The following is a 26,030-nucleotide window of genomic DNA, read 5'->3' on the forward strand; positions in this document are numbered from 1 at the left end:
TATCTGAACTCGCATCACAAACTAATGCCAGGGCTTTCATTCCTCTTCAGGGGTTTTTCCACAGAGAGCCGAGAGCAGAGTTAATCAGTTAGAGGTAGTTGTTCAGGTATGGAAGCAACAAACTGCTTGAGACATCACACTACAATCATGTTTTTTTTTTTGCAAGTTTGGTGTACTTTTGCTGAAATGTTTTATTGATTAAATGCCAGAAGTGATTGGGTGGATTCTCACCTTCCAAAAAGTTCCAACTCTTTCTGTTCAGTCCACAGAGCAATTTTATAAAAGTTGCTGATCATTAGGTTTTTGTGTTTTTGTTGAATTGTAAACACTGATCTTAACTGAGGAAAATGAGGGCTGCAGGATTATCCCATTCTAGTTTCTTTTATGAACTTATGAGGAACTCTTGGATTAAAACTATTAGGACGATTCACTCTGTTCCATGGTTTTTCCATTTGTGGCTGATGGCTTTTTCTGTAATGCACTTCAGACCCAAAGCTTTAAAAAGGCTTTGTAACCATTTCCAGAAAGAAAAAATAAGTGTCAGTAAGTATGTTTCTCATCTCCTATTTCATTTCTTTAAATTGGAGAGTTTGTGAGTCGCTTTTGAAAGATTCCAGTCACCATATTTTGTCAGACAGGTTCTATTTAAGGAATATTTTGATTACGTGGGCCAGGCAGTAATCAGGCACGGGGATGTGTCGTGAAATTGAAACAAAACTGTGGTAAATCGCATTCAATTCGTGCTTCAAAAAGGTCAGACGATAAATTTTTCATCAAGGGCCAGAATGGTTTGAAAAAATTTGTTCCTCTTAATTACTAAAACCATCATTTAAGAATTGCTTTTTGTATTTACTTCGATCATAGTTTCTGATATTAACATTTGTCTTTATGGGCTTCCTCCCACAATAGAAAACAAATGTTGTTAGGTGCCATTAAACTACTGGTGCATTGGTGTTTTCGTGGAGAATAAGTGTGTATCGACAACGGATGGACTTGAAGGATTAAAGTATGACACTAAGAGTTGAAGATCTTTTTCCCAGTGCTGTATATCCAGAATGTTTTACGCAGCATCATTAGCCTTAGATTTAATTTTGACAACAAAGTAATATATTAGCCTTACTGCCTCTGAGAGAAAACAGAAATAATTTGGATGGCAGCATTAACTGACAGATTCTGACAGGGTGTCAAGTTTCAGCGGTGTAATTACAACTCTGTGTGCACCCATCCTCTAATGTAGCTACATCGCAGAGACATCTCTTCCCTATTATTCCTTCTGCTATCAGCAGGAGGGGCTTCACTCCACGGTTTGTTGGATGCTTCAGACAGATAAAGCATTAATCATTTCGTATAAATCACTTTATGTCCAGAAATTAGTTTGACCAGCAGCAATACAAGACTGCTGCACACTGCAGATCTGGGTAAACACTTTAAATCAAGCTGGTAACAACATGTAGACATGAGAGATGAAAGCTTGTGATTGACCTATCCAAACATATCATAAGTAGGAGAGGGTATTTGTCTCTGTGTTGACTGAAACAAAAATATATTTTGCTAATTAAGTACTGCATTTTTAAGTACTGCATTTTTAAAGCAGTTATTTTACATGCTGATAATTAGTTTATCAGTTTAGAAGGTTGAAGATCCTCATCATTAACATAGATGGCATTGATCTGGGGCTTTTGATATTGTAGGTCGACTTTTGATGGTACATGATGGAATGATTGCAATTCATTTTAATAACAAGAAATGGACAAATGGACACATTTAATTTTTTGGGGTTTTCTTTCTCATCTACAAAGGTAAAACTTGTACAAAAATATAGTAATAACTAGAATATTTAGAAAGAAATGGGTTAAAACAGCATATAATAGAATAGGCTTTATTTATTTCTCACTTTGAAATTTATCTTTTCATTGAGAGCACCTAAAAACCCCTCCAACACAAAATAAACAACTTCTCAGACTTATAAACGGATTTCCCCCTACTTGCCCGCAGCCCTCAGGCTGCTAAACTATTAGGGCCAGTTGTTTCCCTTTTTTTTTTTTTGCAGTTTTGTTTCTTTGTACTGTAATATTTTTGCTTGCAAAGAATTTATATTTTTTATTAAAAAGTTTTAAATTATTCACTTTAATTTACACTTCTGTGTTCTGCTGTGCACTGCATAGGGTCAACTGTAAATTATATATTCATTCACCCCCTTTAACATTTGGATAAATGTCCTTTATCAACTTGCATCTCATCCACAAGCATTTTGTAAACATCAAAAAGCCTTTGGCAGGTTTCTGGGTGAATATTTCACCACTATTCTATTACCATTTGGGGACAATGCATTGTTCTAATTTCTCTTTTCCTACCCATTTATTCATCTCAGGTAAAAAAAAAAGTTTTTCATGATATATCCCCGCAGCCATGAAGGATCCAGCCCAATATAAATTCAACAACTCCAGGCACAAGTGCCTTCAAGCATGATTGAAAATAGCAGTTCTCTGGACGGTTGCAAATACTTTCTGTATAAAAGATTTCTAATCAGATAATACATGGTTATTTTATTTAGGCGCTTTACTAGTATGGTGGTGGATACATTATGGTGAAGATCTGTTTGGCTCTTAATTTATGCATTAAAGAGCAGAATAGGGATAAAAAAAGTCTCAAAAGTCTTCAGCTTAGTCAAAAACCAACAGATAAATGGACAAAACCTGAGCTCAGTTATCAAACTTAAATTTCTTAAAAAAATTAAGAACAGTGCTGAAAAGCGAGACCTGTGCCAGGTCAAAGAAGCTACATATTCAATAGTTATACATACGGTGGTCATCGAAGCACTCGGGGCTGTAACCCCCATACTAGAGAAGTGGTTCTGATAGATACCTGGAGACACATCAGAGATCTTAGTCTAAAAATAGGCAGTTCTTGGGCAGCTAAGATACTGCAAAGAACCCTCGAGCGCCGTGACCCGAGCTTGAGATGAAGGAGCCACCCACCATGCCCAGGAGTATGAGGGGTGGTTGAGAAAGCAGTTGAGTATATATATATATATATATATATATATATATATATATATATATATATATATATATAGTTTTGACCCTGTTTTATATAGTTTTGACCCTGTTTTGATGAGAGGAATTATTTTCTTAAAAATCTGTAATGTTTTTTTGCTGTGAAACAGCTTCACCCTGGAAAGAAAGAACAGATCTGATAAATTATTAAAAGCCCCATATTGATCTGACATTCATCCCCACGATGACCATTTTCCAGTTTCTGAGTAGGACAGTAGGTCGAGCAACTCTGGTAACTTGGAATCACGTCCTTTGAAAGCTGAATGGATCTACTTAGGTTTTTTGTTTTCTTTTTCTTAAGGTTGCTGTATTTTTAAAAAATGTAAGTAGTGATATGTTTTTATTGTGGCTCTAACCCACTGGTTTCTTTCAATGATTTCATTGAACTCCTGTATTTGGTTGTCTTTACAATAAACATTTACCTTTAAAGTTGAACCTTTAGGTTAGTTTTCCTTCCATATTTAGTAGGAGAGCATTTCTCTGCCCACAGCATTGCTGTGAAGAGCCCATACACACTGACAGGGAAAAAAGAATTAAGTTGGCATTTACTTTTCAATAAACTCGGATAAGCCTGAGTAAACTAATTGACTGGCTTATGGTGTCATGGCCAGGGGAAAGGCTTTGCTGCATGTGTAGATTGTTTGGTAATATTTCTTCAGTCTATCAGCCGCCAAGCTCACACATAATAGTGAGAAATTTCTTTTTTTTTTCTTTTTACAAAGGAAACAGTATGAAGCTAATAGTTTATTTTTTTCAATAACCCTTTTTTCATTTTTTCATTTTTGGCCTGCAAATGTTGCAAATAAGGTAAAAGAGATGTGGAGCTTACACTGAGGTAAAAGATAATCTGTGTGTTTCAGAAATGCAATGACAATATTGAATTTTGTGAAAGGTATCTAAGTTTGCTTTGAGGTGAAAATATAAAAGCACCCTTCAAATAAAGTGTGCTCAAATAAATGCCTTTTTTATTTCAATATCCTAATTTCACACACCAGTTAAAAATAATGTTAAAGATCTAATTAGTAACTGTTAAGATTTCTTGGATTTCAACAGTCTAACAAGGTTCCAAGGGTTTTTAGAAGAGAAGCAGACCCTTAGCATTATACATCCTAAACTGTGCTTTTCTATGGACAAAATGATCTAGATCCACAAGAGTCCCAGAAGAGTTCAGTGAACTAGACGTACTTGTTATACTTTTGGGCATAGAAATAAGAAAGCCTATTCCTATCATCGCTGATCAACCAATTAAAGTGTTCCTTGTTTTTAATGGTTGCTATGGAGATTTAATGACCCTAAGATGTCAGTCTTTGCTGCAGGTCCCTACCATTGATATTATAAGAATTTCCACCTCCAACACCATGATGCTAATTGTTCTTGGGTCATTATACATGTATTGCCAAGAGGCTCAGGTAAATTGTTTAATTAAATCACTCTTAGGGAAGAGGTAAATCCGGTTTACTAACTACTTGTTCTGAAAATTTTGATCAACATAATAAAATAAAAAGGCATGGCAATACTTCTCCAGTGAGAGCTGAATTCATCAAGGCTCCTTACTAGGGTTGCCAACAAGTTTGTTCACATCTAAAAAATGCAGAGAAACAACAGTTTAACAAATGTGAGTAAAAATACAGAATTGCAAAATATACTTGTTTTTAGTCTAATTCCCCGACATTTTAAATCACCATTAAAAGACCATTACCTAAAGGTTAATGGTGCGAGCCTAAGCAGGATACACTTTATATATCTATTCACACCACAGGCACTGCATTCAGAACCAGCATAAAAGATTATTGGTGCAGAGGTGATGCTGGGGTACAGCTTACTATCAATGACAGAAAAACCTTAATTTTCAACCCAGCCATCACAGGTTTGAATCCTAATCTTAAGACCTTAACTGCAATTCTTCCCCTCCCTCTTTCTCTGCTTCTTTTCCTGATTATCTACCAACTTAAAGCCAATATTGCCTCAAAAAAAGGCAACTTTATAAAATCTATGTTTAGCTCTACATAGCAGAATTACATGTCAGGTCCATTTTAAAGAAGATTTTATATTCTTTGGGCTCAGAAGACCTCAAAATTAGCATTTTTTTCTTTATGTTTTTAAAACATTAATTGAAACTGACCAAGACCAAAGATGAAAAGGACCCAGACAGTGAATTAGTAACTCCAAAAGACAGTTGAAGTTTTATTAATGACCTTGGTAAAAGCAACTTGCTCCTCTTTGATGGAAGAAATTATGCAGGAAATCAGAACAAAGTTTTTGCACAGTAAGCATCTTTTCTGTGGGTTTCTATCGATTCTTTTAAAGAAGACAATGAGAGCTATATGCTGCATACATTACAAAGGTAGAGCTGACATTAGCAGATAATAGGTGGACAAGTTTAATCAGCATACCTGTAGTGCATTTAAAAGCTGATATATATATATATATATATATATATATATATATATATATATATATATATATATATATATATATATATATATATATATATATATATGTGTGTGTGTGTGTGTGTGTGTGTGTGTGTGTGTGTGTGTGTGTCCCTGATGTCCGTAGAAAGCTCTTTGGTCTTGCCCATGGTGGTGATGATGGATGCTGGTTGTTTGGGTGTTGACAGGTGTCTTTTATACAGGTAACGAAGTGAGGCAGGTGTATTTGATGTAGATAATTGGTTGGGAATGGGGCTGTGTCTTAAAGAACGACTAACTGGCTTGTAGAAGCCAGAATACTTGCTGTTTGGTAGGGGGTCAAATAAATTCATATGATGTGAAATCCTGGAATTTTCTTTGGGATTCTGTCTCACTGTTAGAATGTACATATGATTAGAATTGTAGATTGTTGCATTCTTTGTAAGTGGGCAAACCTGCAAAATCAGCAAGGGGTCAAATACTTATTTCCCCCACTGTATATATATATATATATATATATATATATATATATATATATATATATATATATATATATATATATATATACTACAATAAAACACTTTGAATATTTGGTGCAACAATACATTTTTGAAAGGAAAGTGTTAGTCCCCTAATAATCCAAAAGAACTAAATCAACTGATGTGGAAAAAAAGTTCATTATAAGTTTTTTGATTTTATAGACTAGTATTAATAAATGCTAGGATCTGAGTTGAAGACATATGGAAGCCCATCACAGCTTTTAAACTGCTAACAGTTTGGTGTAGTTTCACAATATCACTGTGAAATTGAAGATAAGCAGCTTGTGCAGACAGGGTCTGAGATAACTGTGCATATTAATTGAGTAGTACATATCAAAAGGTAAAGGTTTAGACTAAGAATACATTACAGAAATCTTGAAACATGATTGAAATCATTTCACCCCAAATCACAACCTTATTTACAAAATATATATTTTTTAAAGCAGCACGGTGTTAGTTGTGACCAAGTATATGCATGCCAAATGTTGCATATTTACAATATGCAGCATTTGGCATGCATCCATGCCTTGTTCAGGCTGCTCTTCTCACTCACCCATGCAGCCTTAGATGGTCGAATGGAGTCATGTGACCTAGAGTGCTGCTTTATGGCAGTCTGATTTCCCCTTAAAAGTTGTTGTTAAGCAATAAAAACAGATATGTCATTTTTTAATATTTGTTTTGATCAGACAAATCTTTGTCTATCTGATGTAAGATATAGTCCAGATGGTTGAATGTAGCCTTGTCTTCACAAATAACTTTGTGACTTCTTAGTCTGTTGGTCAAATAGTGGTTTGCTCCCAGGTTCTAATTCTTAGAGGAGACTGTTTGAAAGTACAGTGGTGCCAATGGCCTTTCGGGGGAGCCAAACATGTCATTTACAGGTCTTGTGCCCCTATTGACTAAATGTTACACAATGCTGCTTCAAGATTGCATCAAGAATGTCAAAAGAGACATATTATAAATTGTTTGTGTGCCGTCCCTGTAAATGATTACCAATGACATTTGGCATTTTTATCTTAAGCCCCAAATACACTGAGGTAATCCCCTTTTATAAACTGTGCGGATAATTATACTGCAGACACACTTTTGTACTTTTTTATCTCACCTAAAATGTACAACAGTAACATAAACACCATTTGAAAGAGTGTGTTAAAACACAATCTTACACAATCTAATTTGTGTTTTCAGTGTCTGATCTTATAAGAACACATATGGGTAGCACTTGAGCCTAAAAAAGAGGAAAAAAACCTGCAGATCATTGTGGTTTATACAGCCATCTTAGATTTAGTCTTAGTCTTCAGGACTAGAGCTGTTATTAGTTTTAGTCCCATTTTAGTCATACTATACTATATGTGATAGTTTTAGTTGGTTTTAGTCAACTAAAACTCAAAAAACTTAGTCAGCTTTATGTTGCAAAAAAGTTAACCTTTAAAATTTCAAATAAGAACCAGATTCTTTACCAGACTGACAGGTCTTACCAAGATACTACAATAGCTGGGTTTAGAATGCTGTGGTGGAGTTCATCATTACTGTTGGGCAGAAAACATTGATTTATAAAATTCTAATAAACTTTTTTATGAATGAATGCCCTACTTTGTACAAAAGTCTCTCACAAATGTTTTGAATATAGCAGATCTAGTTCAACACATCATATTGGTTAATATAGCAGACCAACACTCTAACAAAATGTACAATAAAGGAATGGTTTTAGACATACAGGGTTTCCATCCCAAAGAAAACATTTCCTGATCTACTATGAATTATGCATTACACACAGATCAATAAAATCTTCATTACTCCAAAAAAGGAAATAAGAAAAGCATTCTTCTTTCTACTTTGGCAATTGTGGCTTTATTTATTATTTACTTTTTTTAATGAGAATTTCCCCCTCTGTTACTGCTGCTCAGGGGTCAAAGTAGATTTAAATTCACAGGGTTTTTGATATAAAAAATATACAGAGAGAACTGACATAATTGTAATGCCATGGCAATCCAGACCTAGATTGAATGAATATGCTAACTAAAATGTTGAAATAATGACAATACAAGGATACAAACATTTACATCATATTTAAATAGATAGAAACAAGGACAATAAGAGGGAAATATTCAAAGATGTATGTACCTTTTCATCCTGCTCTTTATTAAGATAAAAAAAGAAAGCAATTATATATTTTATTTGGATATATACTTTAGCGATTCCTTTTGGTAGAAATTAAAAAAAATTTAGTATCACCTTTTTTACACTAAGCAGAGGATAATCAGCCACATGTAGTTTGTTAAGTAGCGATGGAAGAGCCATACTGCTGAGAGCCATTAGCCTAAGACGCATTTCTACATAAGCACAGATGGAAGATCAGAGTTTGTCAGAGTTGAACACAGTACCGGACCATTCCGAGTTATTTTCTCAGACCCTGCAGCTGCTGCCATGATCTATCTGTGCTCCTGCAGTATGTGCAACGCTGCGCGGCTGGTGGAAGGCGGGAGAAAACAGGACGCAGCTGCACGGGTAATACTGCTTAGCAGATTACAGAATGGTGAAGCAGTTTAAACATCTGACCGACGACCCGCTATTTTTTTATTTAGTCTCGTCTCGTTGATGAAAACTCCAACCTATGGTTCGTCAAGTTTTAGTCATCAAAGATCCATGTTTGTAAATGCAGTAAGTGAGTGTAGAGGGGATCTACAAAGCATAAGATGTGCAAACATGTTGGCTCCGTTCCTTAAATGAGAAAATTGCATGTGCTACTGGCAGATGGTAAGAGACAGTAAAAGAAAGATGAGGTTGTAAGCCATGGAGATAGAGATAATGATAATTTTTTTAAAAAGTGATAACTATTATGATGGAGAGTGGCGCAGTGGGTACCTCTGCTGCCTTGCAGCAAGAAGGTTCCAGGTTTGATTCCCGGCCCAGGGTCTTTCTGCGTGGGTTCTCTCTGGGTACTCTGGCTTCCCCCCACGGTCCAAAAACATGACTGTTAGGTTAATTGGCTTCTCTAAATTTTCCTTAGGTGTGTTAATGGTTGTTTTTGTGTTGCCCTGCGATGGACTGGCGACCTGTCCAGGGTGGATCTACAGTATCTCCTCTCGCCTATCTCCTGTCGCTGGAGATAGGCACCAGCACCCCTCGCGACCCCACTTGGAATTAAGCGTATAAGAAGATGGATGGATGGATGGAGAGTATTTTTTATAGAGCACTTAATGTAGATATCTTAGAGTGATACAAGCAAAACAAAGATAACATTTAAAAGATTAGATATCACTCATAAAACCTGAAATAGTTGACTCATGCCTACAACCTCCCTCTAACAGAGAAGGAGCCGCAGTCAGATTTACAGCCAGATTACGCTCTAAACACCTGGAATTACCTTCACCAACTCCTTACAACACCTAACTGACATTGCAAGCCATGGTAGGCCCATGATTTAATGAAACATAACTTTGCGTCTGTCTTTGTACCGATGCTTTTTTGGTAGCGACAGCGAATGTGGAAATTTTTATTTGTGAGTTTGCATCTGACTTAAACCTGATTAAAAAGATGCCAAAACTGCACCTATTCGATATGATAAGTAAGTATTAACATTTGCATATCCTCCACTCAGAATTTTGTGTAGTGTGGTCATTTGAAATTGACCTGCATATCCGTGAAGTTACACATGCAAAAAAGTTTATGCCTAATGACTCACATTCAATACAAACAGCGTCTTCTTTGAAGATCTGCTCTGTGTGCAAAGAAGTTTCCTGGCGTTATAGTTGAAATTCACGCCCTTAGAGCTGCTGTATAATATTAAATTAAATTAAATGAACTCACTTTTTCTCTTTTACTTTTGTGAGATTAAGTGTAACAAGTGTAACAACATCATTGTCTAAAAATCCACAACTATATTCTGATAATAGTTAAATTACTTATGAAGTTTTATAATTTTAGCATTTTTGTGAGGCCTTATGCACTATAGTGTTATCACACTACAGCGCTCGGTTGGATAAATGTAAAGCCCCTCTCTGTTGTCAGACAATTCAGACAGGCTCTCTGCCACCAAAGGAAATGTTGATTACCGGCAAGCAAAAGATAGCCCCCAAACTGATATCCCTAAGGAGAACTGTTAAGACTTAGGTGGATATGGAGTCTCTTCCGCTCTCTATGCTGTGCTATTTCAGAATCAAAGTGCTCACTATTCATATATTATTCAACATGTTTCACTCCACTGTTTCTCTTCTTGTTCGCACACAAACCATTTACTCCCATCCCACTTGGTGGAGCTGTATGTATTTTTGGATTCACACATCCCCTCTGCTGATCTGTAGTGGCCCTTCTATAACTCTGTGGCCCTTCAGTGTTGTGTTCGCTCAAATCGTTTTGTGAAAAGAACACACTTTTATCAATTTAACATTTTTTAAATTTCTCCATATTTGAGAACTGTTTAAATTATTGATTTATTTGTTGTAATTTTGATTTAAAATAAACTCATCAATCAGAGATGCTGTAAATATTGCCACATGAATACTTTTATATACTTTAACTAACTTGAAATGCATTTATATATTTTTAGACAGTGTGAGGAATGGAATCTGGATGAGTAGGTAGGTGATAGGTAGGTGAACTAAATCACTTAGTGACCGGTAGAACAGACAGGTAGCGGGCTAGGGAGGCAGGTGCAGGCAGATCCAGTCTGTGACAGGCTGATTGCAGACTTGAGAAGGGAGGCAGTGACTTAATAGCCTTGAAACAGGCTTAAAGCAGGTGGAAAATGGCTGACAAATTGGGAGCAGGCCGAAATAGTCTAGAACAGAACCAGCATTTGAAGCTGCAGAGACTCCAGTGAGGGCAGGCCAAGCACAGGAGTTCAGGAAAACTGGTAATGCACACAAACACTTTAGCGATCCTCATATGGAAAAAGAGGAGACAATCTCCTTGCCCATATGTATACATAGGCAAAATAACAGCTGAGAGGCATGAGGGATATTTGGAGAGTGGCAGGTGCATTTGCTCACTCTAATTAGGCAACTGGAGAAAAGCAGGGAGAGCTCTTGAAAAACAAACAGATAGGATTCTCCTCCCTCCTGCAAAGGGGAATTCCAGACCCCCCCCCCCAAAAAAAAAAACAAAAACAAAAAACAAAAAACAAAAAAAAAACAAAAACATTTGAACAGAGCAGATTGGAGTCTAACAACAAAAAACCCTATCTAGACAGGGCTGGTCCAAAAACATAAACTAAGACCAATGACCAAGAAGTCATTCCCTACCATGACAAGGTCAGGGGTCTGTTCATAGAGAGCAGGATCTTTGGCAATTGCCCCTGAGGCTGTTCATCATGAGGCAGAATCTCTTGTGGGCACTGGAGGCTGATGGTTTTCATCAGCAATAGAACAGGCACCTTAGAAGCTTGAGTTGTGGCTAAGGCTTGAGTCGTTGTTGAATCTTGAATCTTGGATGAGGCTTGAGACCTGAAAAAAGGCTTGGGCTTGGGTCAGAGGTCTAGAAATGTAACTGGTTTGGGATGGATGACTGGAAGCTCGATAGGCCCAGACTGTGGCTTGGATATCCCTGAAACATAATGCATAGGTCAATGGAGCTCTGGTGTAAGTTCAAGGACAGAACGAAACTTTACCTGGATTTCAACCTCAAAGACTTGGGTCAAAACATTGTGAATCTCCAGATCAGATAAGCATGTTGAAGCCCTCTGTGCTTGGACAACACCTAACTACATTTAAATCATCGCTGATCTCACTAGGCCTTGTTAAGATTTATGATTTAATAATAGGTAACAGACTGAAATGCATTTGAACTTGCCATGGTGAAAGTTATTTGTAGTGAAGTAGGGATATGACAACAACTTTTCAACTTTTAGAAACACTACATTGGAAGCATAGCCAAATATCAAAACTCACATTAATGCAAATTATTTTGAGGTGTCCAAATCTGCCAAAAGTATATTTGTCTTAAGGGTAAATTCTCTGTTAATGAAACCTAGATTGTATAAAAGAAATGAGAGCAATACTGCATAGTAGGACAATTATTATCTGAGTCACGTAATCACAAAAAATATATTTAATCAACTAAAAGGCCTTAAGAAACAAACATGAAATCTGAAGGGGGTTTTGAAAGGTTGGAGAATTAACATTTGGATTTAATTAGTTGATAAAAGAGCTAATTGTATTAAATAGTATTTTCTCTGGAGAGATAAACTGACAATTTACATGCATAATCGGAACTATATAAATATCTGATTTAACTTGGGGACAAATTTGGAAAGGAAATGAATGACTCGAAGGTCTGACAAGTTTTGATGCTTAAAAAAACAACTAAGATTAACTGTTGAGATTTCTCTCTCTTAGTCTTGCCACCTATTAAAACTCCACCGTAAACTTTTAGTAGGAATATTTCAGCATGCATCTAAATAAATTTGTGGTAAGAATGTTTCTTTTGAAAAATGTCATGGTCACACTCATTGGAATGAAAGGATTTTAAATTGGCCTGTACCGTACTCTACTAAGTCCTTTATAAAGTCCCGGGACCCAAAGCACTTAGCACTACATGTACTTATACATCCATTCATATGCTGATCATTGCAAGCTACATTATAACCACATCTGCCTTGAGGCACACCAACATATAATCGGCAACAATGGCATCAGGCTCTATGACCAATAACAGCAGGCGATGAGGGTGATGCATTTTGCCCAAGAACACGACTGAGAGGACAGAGAGGGTCTTGAACCAGCAACCCACTGCTTACTGGAACCTCCTAAACCACCATTACCATAAACAATGATGTAGTAGTTCAATTTAATATGGTATTTTTAGTTTTTTTGGTCAGATTATTAAATGGGTTCACTTAAACTAAAATGTATGTATTCAGTTTTTTGAATGATTTTAGATTTACTTTAAATCATGTCTGCAGCGTGTTAAGACAACAGCGTTGTGAATTATGCAAAACGAAAAAGCAAAGATGTGCAAGTAGAAAAAGAAAATAAAACAATTTATTTGCATAGCAATGTGTGCTGTGTTCATCACTTGTCACTGTAGTCAAACAACCTCTCAAACGCCTCCTTGTAAATCACTTGCAGATGTTTCTTTTCCAAGCCATGACTCTCCACACAACATAGCCCGGTGGCCGCTGCATGCCTGTCACTGCCTCCAGTATAGTCCTTCTGACAAGGCTTTGAAAGGGCATATTTAATGACCTCTCATTATCATCTCTCTGAGGAAATCATTCCCAAGCTGCCTCTACTTCACTGATGAGGCCTCGGAGGATTTTGCTGATGTTGTTTCCACTTCCTCCATACTTCCTTCTAATGCAACACAGTCCTGAAAGTTCTTTTTTGTATGAATGCTCTTCCATCACCCAACTGTAGCTAAAGGGTTATTTAGGCTGTCCTCTCTCTGCAGTACCTCTTCCTTCTTATTTCTGTTTTGTTGATCTGTTTGATTTCTTTTCATTTTTCTTCTTTTTCTGCAGAATGATACCTGGTCTGAACTCTACTCCTTTGCAGTCTTTAAGGCAATGAGCCACATGCTGTGCATTGGTTATGGCCGGCAGGCCCCGGAGAGTCTATCAGATATCTGGCTAACGATGCTGAGCATGATTGTCGGAGCGACCTGCTATGCTGTCTTTATTGGCCATGCAACAGCTCTGATTCAGTCCCTGGACTCATCAAGACGTCAGTATCAAGAAAAGGTGAGGCAACAACCATGACCCATGTCCTCAACACTACATTTTTTTTATGAATACACTTCCAAACCTGTGCTTACATTATTTTCCTTTCAGGAGATTCAGTTTTGAAATCCACCAGAATACTTTGTCTTGCATCCATTTGACAATTAGAAATGACAAATAACAAGCTACTAGGATAAAAAGCCTCCTGTGCATACAGCAAAACTCGGCTTAAAAAGGCAGAAAATACATTTTGTCTTTCTTTTTGTTAAATGCAAAACAATCAACTGTGGTATTTATATTTCTATAGATAGATTTAATTGATTCAGCTTAACAGATCATCATTTTGGGAAAAAGAAACTCTGAAAACTAGTGAAAATTTTAATTTATTTAACAGCAACACAGAGAAAACAACTTCTCCTTAATGTATGCATCATAATTAGTGCCATAATGATAGATGATTACTCAGTGAGAAAACCAGTAAATATGAGCTTTTATATTTTTTGTTTGTCTTATAATATTTTTAAGTACAGTCACATTGTTAGGAATTATATTGATGTTTTCTCATTGTTTTAAATGAGCCATAAGTAAGAAATTTACTTTAGATTTCACCAAAATCATTCTGATTTGTCATACGGGATGTAAGTAAAATGCTTTATATCGATGCTCTCCATTTATACTGTCTCATTCACATTTTTCTCCTTTGAAACATTGAGTTATGGGACTTACAGTAACTACTTTGGTGAGGTGTGTAGCACATATTTTATTTTTCTGGTTTCTTAGCAAATTATTTATGAAATTATGCAATACTGGGTGTCACTAGAACTCATTGCTCCTTTAAACTTTAGACCTGATGACAAAAGGGGAATACTTTTGTAAATACTTTTGCAAAGCATGGTATAATTAGATACATTTTCTAAATGTAGCAAAGAGAAAATCTCAGAAGGAAGTTGTCTCTCAATTTGAAAATTGTTTTAAAAATTGTTCGTTTATCTAAAACATTTTCACTTTTCTTTCACTGCATCATTTATCTTTACCTCTCCTAAAAAAAATTGTTTATTGAGCAGAAGGGATTTTAATACCATTTAAATTTAAATACATTTATCTCTAAATCTTTTCTTAATTTCTTTCCCTCTAATTGGCGTTCTAAGTTTATTTTTTTTCCTCTCAAACTCTGTGTTTCACAAAACTTAGGCTACTTCATGCTTTGCACTAATTTGTGTATTTTTACAACTCAGTTATTTAAGACTCAGCTATCATTCCACCCACCATGTTTTTTTTCAGACTCTGAATTCATGAGGCAACAGAAAAATACAACAACAACTAACTAGAACAATTTGTCAGGCTATGACCCTAACCCCACCCCTATCACATTCTCACCAAGGGGTACTGTGTATCACGCACAGCTGTTTTTGTCTTTTAAAGCAAAGCTTTGCCACTGGGTGCTGCAGCGGTGACCTGTGGCGCTTGCAGCTCAGGCGCTCTGTTTCCAAGCAGAAACTTGCTTGCTGGTGAGCAGGGGCTGTGCTGCTTGCTGTCAGCAGCCAATCAGAGGCCGCGGGTGTGTTTGGGCAGGTAGAGCCACGTTGCCAGGGGCTGGGTATATAAAGACTGTCTGTATTCGTATGTGTGTGAGTGTGCATGCACAAGTGAGTGCCCACATTATGATGTCCCCTTGGGCAACAGTAGAATTGATGAGGCAGCAGACCCATGTGTCCTGCCAATGTCATCCTGAAGGTGACGTAAGCAAGCATCGCTGCCTTCCTCTCTCTTCTTCCTGATAACTCTCAACCCACACTACACTGTCTCAAACTATTCTAGCTCATGCAATATCATCCATCCTCTATATCTATCCCCTCCATTCTTCTACTTTATCTGCTTTATTGCCCTGATCTGAATTTCTTTCAGTTTTCTCATCTTCTGCATTCTCTGTCCTCTCTGCTGTTGGTGTCCTTGAAAGGTTTAGTGCCTTGGCTATACAGCTGCTACAGGGTGAAAAGCAAAGGGGAGGGAGAAACCTGTGGGAGAAGTCCTAGATCTTTTAGGGCTGTGTATTTTAAAACAGAGGATGTTTTTAATTTGGCTCAAATTGTTCAAAAATACTGTGGCATAAACCGATAAACTGCATTATTGTTAAGCCGCATGAAAACATGTGATGCAAGAATGGATTCCATTTATTTCTACAAAGAAAATTTTAAATCTGAAAAGTGTGGCTTCCATTTGTTTCTGTCCCCTCTGAAACAATACTTCCAGAACCAATATTTGCTGCTAATGTAGCTGCAAGTCTTGAAACTTTGAAACTGTGTTTCGCCAGAAAGTTTAAACTGGAAGTTTGACCTTTCTGGAGAGTTTGTAAAAAGAAGCACCAAACGTTTGTGAAAGATTCACAGATTGTATTTATACCGTGGACTAAATCCTTCAAACACATGTGTGTTGATTTAATATCTACTCCATTGTAGTTAGGGCTGTATGTTTAGCAGTGTCAAGACTTTTGCAGCCTGTTACTGGTTTTCTTCCAGTGCTGCCCCAACACCACTTTTGTGCCTTGGGAAGTTGTGCTCCCCCTGCATTTTGGATGATGGACTGAACTGGGCTTACTGATGTTTAAGGCTTTGGATTTTCTTTTATAACCTTTAATTCTCAGTATTATTTCAAAAGAATCTTTTATATACTTTAGTCTTATATAAAACCTAAAGGGTTACTTCTTATGCAAACAAATGAAATGCCTCAGGGGCCAAAATTCATCTTTTTTTGCAAAAATACTGAATCCTCCTCATATCTCTCTATTTTTGCTTTTAAACAGCCAAACTTTCTCTTGCCGAGTTTATCCATCAATTTTCCGCCACGCTTATCCCAGCTGCGGTGCTGAGGGGTGCTGGTGCCTATCTCCAGCTGTCTATGGGTGAGAGGTGCACCCTGGACAGGTCGCTAGTCCATCCCAGAGCAACACAGAGACAAACGGGGCATACAAACATTCATACACTCACACCAAAGGAGAATTTAGAGAAGCCAATTAACCTAACAGTGGTGTTTTTGGATTGTGGGAGGAAGCTTAACAACTCCCCATTACTAAGGAATGGACATGTTCTTTTGGGTTAATTTGCATGTTTTCTAAGCCAAAACAAGGCTTTGTTTGGGCTACTCTATAAAGCTTGGAACTCAAGGCTAACCCAGACATTTTGAATTGAAAAAAAAACCCTTCCTAGTTGGGAAGTGAAACGTCTTCAAACTTGGAAAACAAAGTCCAGTGTTTTTTGTTTTTTTAAAAAACGTTTTCAACTTTTTTGGAAGTCAATGGGAGTTAAACTTGTCAGAGGAGAATGTGTGTGTATGGATGCGTGGTCAAGTGTTTGTTAAATTATGGAGAGAGTTTACTGTAAAGTCAATTCCCAGGATAATAGTACTTTGTGAGGATTTTCAAGTACCATTATCCCTACTAGGGATACTAGTAAGTAAAACCCAACTGGTGTGGACTAGTTGATTGGTCCCTATGAGAAAAGGTTATGTTCTTGGAGGGTTGGTTTAGGACTAAGGTGTTAATTGAGTTAAGGTTAGATTTAAGTTTAGGCCTTACAAATGAAGGCGAAAAGAATGAAATTCAATGAAAAGTTCCAGTAAGAAAGTGAGATGCAATGTGTGTGTATGGGCATTTGCTAATTTTTAAATACATTTTCAGAGGAATGTTTTAGCTATAAGTTAAGCTCCAGAGGTTGAACCTAGTGATCAGTCAGGCATCAAAAGGCTCCAGAATTGGAGGTTAGTAAACACTGAACAACAGCTTATCATTAGATGCCTTTACATTAACCATTAAATTGCGCAAATTGTAATTAGGAAAATAAATTGGCTAAATAGAAAATATGCAATTTCAAAAATGCTCTTTTTCTTTGATAAAAAGTTGTTATGCTTCGATTGGATGGTTTTTCAGTCAAATAAAAAAACTTTATAATATCAAACTGCAACGGAAACACTTTTTTTTTTCAACATATGAGTGATATTTGCAGCTGGACCTTACTGGATTATAAAAAGAAAAAAAAGAAGACCAACAGTAGCTGAAGGACGATAGCTCCTACTCGAGCCGTGGCTAAAATATGGATACATCTCATGTTTACATCCACCACTACCAGAGTTTGCGCATAAACAAACATATTCACATCCTTTTGTGATTGTTATTTGTCATGTAATGGAAATACTACAATTGCGAAACAACATTTTCAAATTTTGAAAAACATTGACAAAATTTCTCAGCTATTGAAACCTGAATATCTGTATTTTTATTTCTATTTAAATACCAAATGTAAACACGCATAAAAAGAAAGTAATCATCTGAAGAAGCACCACGTAACATCTGAAAGATGCAACATCTCACATTTAATTTATGATATTTGCTGAATTTCTTTATTGTTTCTTAAGACATTAATTTCTGAAACTTTGCATTTCATAAACTCTTCAGAACGACTGATTAAGACCTTTTTAGAGCCATCTGAAACTCTGACTCTTTGGTAAAGAAGTATGTAAAGAAAGGTAATTTAAAACCTTAACATATTTATGAACATTTGCATCAGATCTAGGCTCATAGAAATCCTTTTTTAAAATTATATATGTTCCTCTTATCCCAGCTGTGGGTTTATCTTTTGCAGAGAGTAGAAAAGTGCATTTCTCAGAGCTCTTTTTTCTGACCAGTAGTCTGATTTTCCTTTTTAAGGAGGATTAGTATTTTAGCTGAAGATGTGTGTATTAAAAAAGAGTAAAAAAGAAGAGCAGGCTGTGGCGCTCTGGCTGATGCTGCTGGGTGGATTTGCCACGCCGACAGACAGGACTAAAAGTGACCTTATAATCATTTTGAGGGTGTTAGCAAAATAAGACTGCTGGTAGTGTGTAACAGTCGCAGTGTGAAGGTTTCAGTTTCAACCCAGAGGTTATGTTAGGATATATTAATAGAGTATTTAAGTGCAGTAAAGTTGCTCTGGTGCAGATTTTGTGGTATTCAGACAATGCAACATAACAAAGTGGAGGTAAACCATACATTACTGTGTGTTAAAAAATACATCATACTTGAAATACATCTTAGCTAAATATAAATATGGCAGATGACTGCTTTTGAAATATTTAATAAAATGGAATACTTTCAGATATTAGTTGTGCACACCATAAAGCTGCCCTGAAAGTTGTAAAGGGAAAAGTGTTTTTACATTTTCCCTCTACTTTATAGGAATATAATACTTTATCTTGGTGTGCAAGTAGAACCTACCCACAATACTGTAAGGATTCAAAACAGAGGGACCCAGTATTCAAGGCAAGACAGACAGTGGGATTACTCAAAAAGCATTTATTAAAATAAACAGGATCTGTGGATCTGCAGTAGCAGCCGCTAGGGAATCTTAGGCTATGTTCACACAACTTTCTGACCCAAATCCATTTTTTGCCCACATGCGACCCATGACACTTGGCTATGCGGCCCTCAATCCGATACGAATCCGATCTTTTCAAATGCGACCTGTGTCTGAATGGCCGGGTCGCAGTCAACTGACCTGAACACTATTAATACTCGACAATAGTCACTATTTTGAGTCTTGCAACAATAGCAAGAACCAGAAGCAGGAGGAAAAACAACAACCATGGCGGATGATGATGGGGAGAGCAGTCTTTATTTTCAACCTTGTGTTGTTAATGCACTGGCTGAGGTTTAGAAAGACATGAAAGAATGCCAGATAAGCTCCAGCACTACCATCCATGTTTACTCCCATAAACATGGAGCACACTCTGTTGTGACATCATTGCGTCAATGCAAAAGAATTGGATTTCATAAAAGAAATCAGAATTCAGTATCAAAGCCTGTACTGTGTGCGTAGACTAAGGCAGGAACCTCTACAGGAGAGAAACACAGGTTGGTGACCACAATAATCTGAGGGAGGATGACTATTATTGCGTGAGCTACTATCCTGGTTTTACAGTTCAGTCCGTGCTCAGAGAATGAGGATGATTTTCCAGCCGGTCGGCTGACAAGATGCAGCAGACGCTGCCGGAGAGTTCCAGAGTCAAGAGTCCAAAGACAGGTCAGCCAAACAGATCAGACAGGGGCAGGCAGGCTCAAAGGTCCGAATAAAGAAATGAGTTAGGATCAGGCAATCAGAACACTGTTAGTAACGCTAGAAAAACTCTCACCAAAGGCTCAAGCATAATCTGGCACTGACGACTGGGAGCAAGCAGCTTATATAGAAACAGGAGCAGGTGGATCAGATGAGCAGTAATGTGAAACAGGGCACAGTTAGACTGGTGAATGAAATGAGCAATGATGCCAGTCATCAGCAGTCACCATCATGACAAATACATTGTGGTTTGTGGTTGTAATGGGACAAGCAGATATAAAGCTTAACCCCGAAATCCCACATCCTCTGTAACTGGCCCACTCCACTCCGCAACGCTGCACTCTAGACCGCCTGTGCAAAGCAAAGCCTACAGCCTGCGCTGTTGCTCCCGTGCTGCTCCGCTCCGACTTCCTCTGAGCTAGAGGAGAGCATGCGCCATATTATTGTTATTAAACTAATAGAAGCAAAGCATTGATTTTATTAAGCTAAACCAAACACTATGATGATGGAATCATGAAGAGCTGATGCCAAGCAAGCACTTGTCCCAGTTTAGTACTGGAATTTTTTTAATGACAATTTTTTTCTGAAAGCCATAATGAAAACTGGTTTGTGTTGTAATCCAACAGACATATCTGTCAAGTTGAGTGGAGGTCTTGGAGGACCCAAATGCAGAAATGGAAGCTGAAGTGGTTTCTTGAAGATTTAATCATTCAAGGGGTGGTAACTAAGGCAAAAATTCAAACAAATACCAAAATAAATAAAAACCAAAACCTAGAAGACATCAGGGAAAACACAAATGAGTATCAAAAAAATTATAGTAACCAGCAATGAGGAGCTGCACAGGGAGAGCATATATGGGAGACAGAACAAATGAGCTGACAAGAAACAGATGTGGAAGCATCTAGAAGGGAGCTAGGAGAAGGAGACTGACACAAGGGGGCAACAGAGGATAAACAGGAAATACAAACAAATAAAAAAATATATATAATCAAAAAATAGAATAAAACAAAATGGAAATGAAAGCAATACACTAGAAAACACAGAAAGACAAGAATCAAAGTGTAACTGAAAACTCAAAAAGAAAACAAACAGAACCAAAAAGTGCAGAAGCAGGAGAATATCTTATTATAAGCTCTTCTCAAAGGTTTAAAGGAAAAGTCCGGTCATATTCAAAATTCAAACCTCTGAAAGTACTTTAAATATGAAATTATTACAATAAATTATATTTATTTTATTTAATAAATGATAAATGTTTTTAATTAAGAGTATATTCATTTGACTGTGCTTTATGGGAGACATCCATGCTTGTCAAAGAACACTACTGCCACCTACCAGTTTGTGACGTCACGATGTGATATCGGCTGTTGAGTAAGTTCCAATGCCGCAGCTTGTGTTTGTCACAACGCGCTATTATCCGAGTCATCTTGAAAACATTCTTCTTCGAAACATTGGATACATATTATGTGTTTTTTTCTCTGGCCAGAAGTTTGATGGCAAATCCTCTCTTCAAGTTGGCAATCCAATGACGAACCCATGCGCACACGATCATGAATCGGAAAGGTGAAATAACAAATTTGTTTTCTCTTTTACCCGATTTAGTACAACATCCAACTGCCTTGCAAGTGGGCATTGTCAGTTTAACTATAGCTCTCGCTTATTTCAGTGGTGAAGTCCTCTGGAAATCTTAAATAATTGTTGTTGTTTGCAGATGTGTCTCATGGTTCCCACTGATTTTGCCTTTGAAGCGAGGAGAATGGCGCTAGGCTTACTGCACACTGACATCACTGCTGGAAGACATCAGGAGTGACGTGCTATTATATTTGGGCTTAAATGGCAGGTCCTGTGCTCAGTGATTGCGACGAAAATTATGTTTCTTATTTTTTTTACTGATTAACGCTAACGTCATTAAATCACCTCAAATGTATTAGTTTTTTTTTTTTTTATAGATAATAATCCACTGATCATTCCTTGCTGACTGGACTTTTCCTTTAACAAAGAATCAGCTCTCTGGATGTTTCAGGACAGATGCTGGAGGCCTAGCTTGGTCAGCAAATCAAAGGAAATTTAGGTGTTCCCTTTATGGTCTTTCTTTTTTCAGCACATTAAACACCAGCCTTTTTTCTCCCTATGCCTGCCATTGATCTCCACATTTACCTACAAGCTGGCTGGCTTTGCAGAGATAGGGACCAACGAAAACTGTCTATTCAATTCCATTGGATCATATTAAAAACTGGCGAATGAAGGAACAAAAAAATAAAAGCATCTAATTAACCGTCCTTTATCATGCATCTTGTGGTTGTCTCTCCCTTTGAAGACACTCTAGGATTTTCTAAGATCCTAAGAAGCTTGATTTCATTTAATGAGACTTTGTTCTGTGTGAGGCCTGACAGTGTGTTGTCACTCCCTCTGTATGCATCTCAGAATTAAAGGCAGACAAGATGGGCTTGGACTTATCGCTATCTGATCCTTCGTCCTTTTGCTGAATGTGCTTCATATTGAAATGAGCCGATTTGGTTTGGAACAAATTAAGAGAATGAATAATTTGCTCCCAAAGACCATACTATTGTAGGTAAAACCTAAATCATAATAGTAGAATTTGTGTAACGAAAGAGGGGAGATTTTAAAAAGACATGGCTTAATCAGGTTCATAGGGATAATACTTAAAAGTGCAGAACAAGTCAATATCAGTAGAAATTATCCAGTAATGTTCTTGCAAACGTCAAAAACGTGTTACCTACACCCAAACAGTAAGTCACAGAGGAAGGCATGCTAGGAGTGTTTTTCAGTTTTTTTTAATATACCCCCCCTTCCCCTCCCCGCTATGCACCAGTCAAAACTTTTGGCTCAAACAGAAGTCACGTCATCAGTTCGTCACAATGTAACGCAATTCACTTTCAATTTGCCAAATTAGTTCAGAATTAGCTGAGTCAGAAGCTGCAGAATCAGCTGTGCGTTGGCTGAATCTCTAAATATGCCCCCCCCAATGACAAACTCACCCACGGACAAACTCTCCTTACAATAAGCACTTGTATTTACTGCAGGGTGTACCAGCTTCAACGTTAGTGTCGGTAAGTCGGGTAGCTGTGACACAGGGTCATTTCTCCAGGCTGTTATCCATCTAGGATTATAAAGGTGCAGAGTCACTCATGCAGGTGAGAGTTTGTGTCGTGCAACTTAAAGGACAAATTTTCCTCACATAGTGGCTTGGTTTGAAGCTCAGTTTCACAGTTGGCTGTTTAACATTTATGGATCAGTCACCAAACTTATAAGCAAGTTGTCAGTAGTTTTCCATTAAACTTTTCTAAGATAATCTGCTGTCATGTCAGTTTTCCTTTTGCAAACTGTATGTTCCTAACTACTCAAGAGAGATGCTTGAATCCAGCTGCATGGACTTATAAAATAAGAAAAACTATGACCACAACTGTTCTGGTATTCTTCCTTGATATAAATGCAGCATTTTCTTAGATTTTTTTTGCTATTGATTTTAATATTTTAGTGTGGTTAATAAATGTGTTCAGCATCATTTTTTTCTGTTGTAGCAATTTCTATATTTCTTATTGTGTTCAGACCAGCAAAAAATTGTGTATTAATGTAAACGGAAATGTGAATTTTAATATAATTTAATTTACTAATAAGTGTATTCAAAGTATGGCAGACATTTTTATTCACCTCACCTCATCACCTCCATGCCTTGTGAAAAAAATAGTTTTGAGAAGTGTTGTTTACTGCAATTACAGCAAGATGCAGAAAACTACATATTTCGTGTCTCTGTTAGCTTTGTGAATCTAGAATTGAATTATTTTCTTTGAAAAATAGCTTAAATTTAGTCAGATTGATAACAACTAAAAACTCTTAAAGGTTGGATTAAGATTTCAGATTTTCTCTGTTTTCTCTTTTCTAATATGTTTGGGTCTCAATAATTTAGATGCTGGAAGTTCTAACAGCTTCTTGTCCACAGCATGATGCTCCCACCACCATGTTTCATGGTGGTTATGGAGTTTTTAGAGTAAAGTACATTTGATGGTTTATTTTGTCCCAGATAATCACATTTGTGGAGTGCCCAACTTATAGATCTATTGTAAGTGATTTTTCCACCTGTGCATCTCTGCAGCTTTCCCTATAGTTATCATGAGCCTCTTGTTTGCTACTGTGATCAGTTCTCTCATTACCAAGTATGCCACTGCAGGTGTATCTCAGTGTTAAGGAATGCATGCAAAGTTTTCAGACTTTTTTTTACGTTTTGAGATAGTTCTTTCAAAACTAAGCCTGCTCCAGAAAATGTGTGCTCCTCTGTGGATATAGCATTTTTTCATTTCTGATGCTACTTTTTTCCAACTTTCACCTATTGGCATCACAGTAGACAGTATTAGCTTAATTAATCATTTGAAGACATTGGCACAAATGGCTTGAGGCATTTGACCGTTTTCACTCTGGTAGCCTAGCCAGCCAGAGTGTTATAGTCAGTCTAGCTCGCCAGGCTAGCACCTTGGAGGTTTCATAATGGCATACAGGGCTGTTCTGCAAGGGCATACTGCTTTTTCCTGAGGTTCTTGCACTCTCATTTTTATAGTCACATTTAGAGTCTAAAACTTGTATGCACCCTTTAAAAAAATCAAGTAAACATCTCTGGAGGGGCAGAGGGCTTTTTTTTTATTGCTTAAGTGGCTATGCTTGACAGTAAGAAATAAACTGTTTTCATTTGATTTTCTTTAATGTCTCCTCCAGAAATATAGACCAAGTGTCCTTATATGGGGACATAATTTCTTTTGTAAAAACCCCTTCATGTACCATGAGAGTGTTATTGAACTTTTCTGGTCCTACTAATCCCATGAACCTCAGAAAGACAAAAATAAAAATAAAAAATCCAGTTCCTCAAGTCTCCTATGTTTCTAATCTTTATGATGATTTTGCTCATTAAATTTCTCCCATTAAATCTTGTAAAGCCTTCAAACAACAGCTGCTTACAGGATGCTTACAGGATGCATCTGAGTAAAAGGGGTCTGAAAACAAATCTGTGCCACACTTTTCAAATTTTTTTGTTATTTGTTTTAAAATCAAAATTATTTTTTTTTTGGTCTTCTTTTTTAAATGCCTAAATTGAAATTTTGTTGTGCTTTGTTTTTTCAATATCTTTTTCAGCTTCAGTTTTTCTGTAAGGTTTTTTCATTACCTTTGTTAATGCGAGTAACTTGATAGTTTTCTGTTCATATCTGTGTTTTTGACATTATCATGTGGAATGTGGTACAAGGTGAAGATTTTATTGCTATTAGCAAAGAGGATTTGAGGCATTAAGTTCTTTATAAATACATCTGAAAAACAAATAGTTTTCTGTTGTGCTTTCTTTTGTAAGCAGAGATACATGAACAACAAACAATTTCCTCTGCATGGGTTTAGATGTTGATCTTAAGGAGTCATAGCCTGTAAAATAACTTGAGCAGGTGGAGCTGATTGTTTTGCTTGGGGCCTCCGGCAGAACATAGTGTTTCTGCAGCTGTGATGAACTTGAACCTTTGTATTTATTGGACTGTCTAGCAGTCTGTATAGCAGAAGTGATGCTACTGACATTAATGTTAAAGGATGTTGTGTTTTAGGAAGCCTGTGCTAGATCCTTCATAAATGGATATTTCCTTCGTCCCTGGAAGTTGTGAGCGCTCAGCGTCTCCCAGGCTGTTAACTTCTCAAAATTTTGGACAGCTTTATAGCTTCTGGGTTGAGCTGTGGTCTTGTGAGGTTTTATGTTTGAACTGGACTGAAGTATACATAGTCTGACAGCAAAGTACATGGAGAAATCTCCACCAGCAGTTTAATGCTCTGCCACTATCCCTCCTGCAGTGTTGGCTCATAGTTTTTTAAATCAATTTTTTTATTTTCTATTCTGTCACTGCCATTTATCGGATTTTAGTTTGAATATTTTATTCAATATATATATATATATATATATATATATATATATATATATATATATATATATATATATATATATATATATAACAATATTCAATATATTATAACAATAGATGCTTATTTCTTGAGCTCCTGCCATATTGAAAGCTTCAATGAGTGAGGGGTTTTTGTAGATTAAAAGTGGTTTTCTTTGAGCTGATGGGATATGTATCTTAAAGGACTAGACATTTTTAAAAGGTTTCCTGACAGTCAAAGTGAGGATGTTGTGGTAATATACCCAGATGCAGTGATGTGACTCATGAGGTGTCAGTGGAGAGAATGTATGTCTCTGCAAACTGTCCCTGTTATGATAAGATGTTCGAGTCTCTAGGCAAGGGCAG

General features: G+C 36.9%; 1 protein-coding gene across 2 annotated transcripts in view; it reads left to right on the plus strand.

The window, feature by feature from the left end:
• The window catches only part of LOC119773288 (potassium/sodium hyperpolarization-activated cyclic nucleotide-gated channel 2-like), a 57,550-nt gene that overhangs the window by 17,521 nt on the left and 13,999 nt on the right, over positions 1-26,030 (plus strand). For both annotated transcript variants that reach the window (XM_038270231.1, XM_038270238.1), the window contains exon 4: positions 13,466-13,684. In XM_038270231.1, the coding sequence (XP_038126159.1) occupies positions 13,466-13,684 (219 nt within the window). The remainder of the gene's footprint in view (positions 1-13,465; positions 13,685-26,030) is intronic.

This window comes from Cyprinodon tularosa, unplaced genomic scaffold (genome assembly GCF_016077235.1).
Source record: "Cyprinodon tularosa strain WSP-4 unplaced genomic scaffold, ASM1607723v1 ctg12, whole genome shotgun sequence".
Classification (NCBI taxonomy): domain Eukaryota; kingdom Metazoa; phylum Chordata; class Actinopteri; order Cyprinodontiformes; family Cyprinodontidae; genus Cyprinodon; species Cyprinodon tularosa.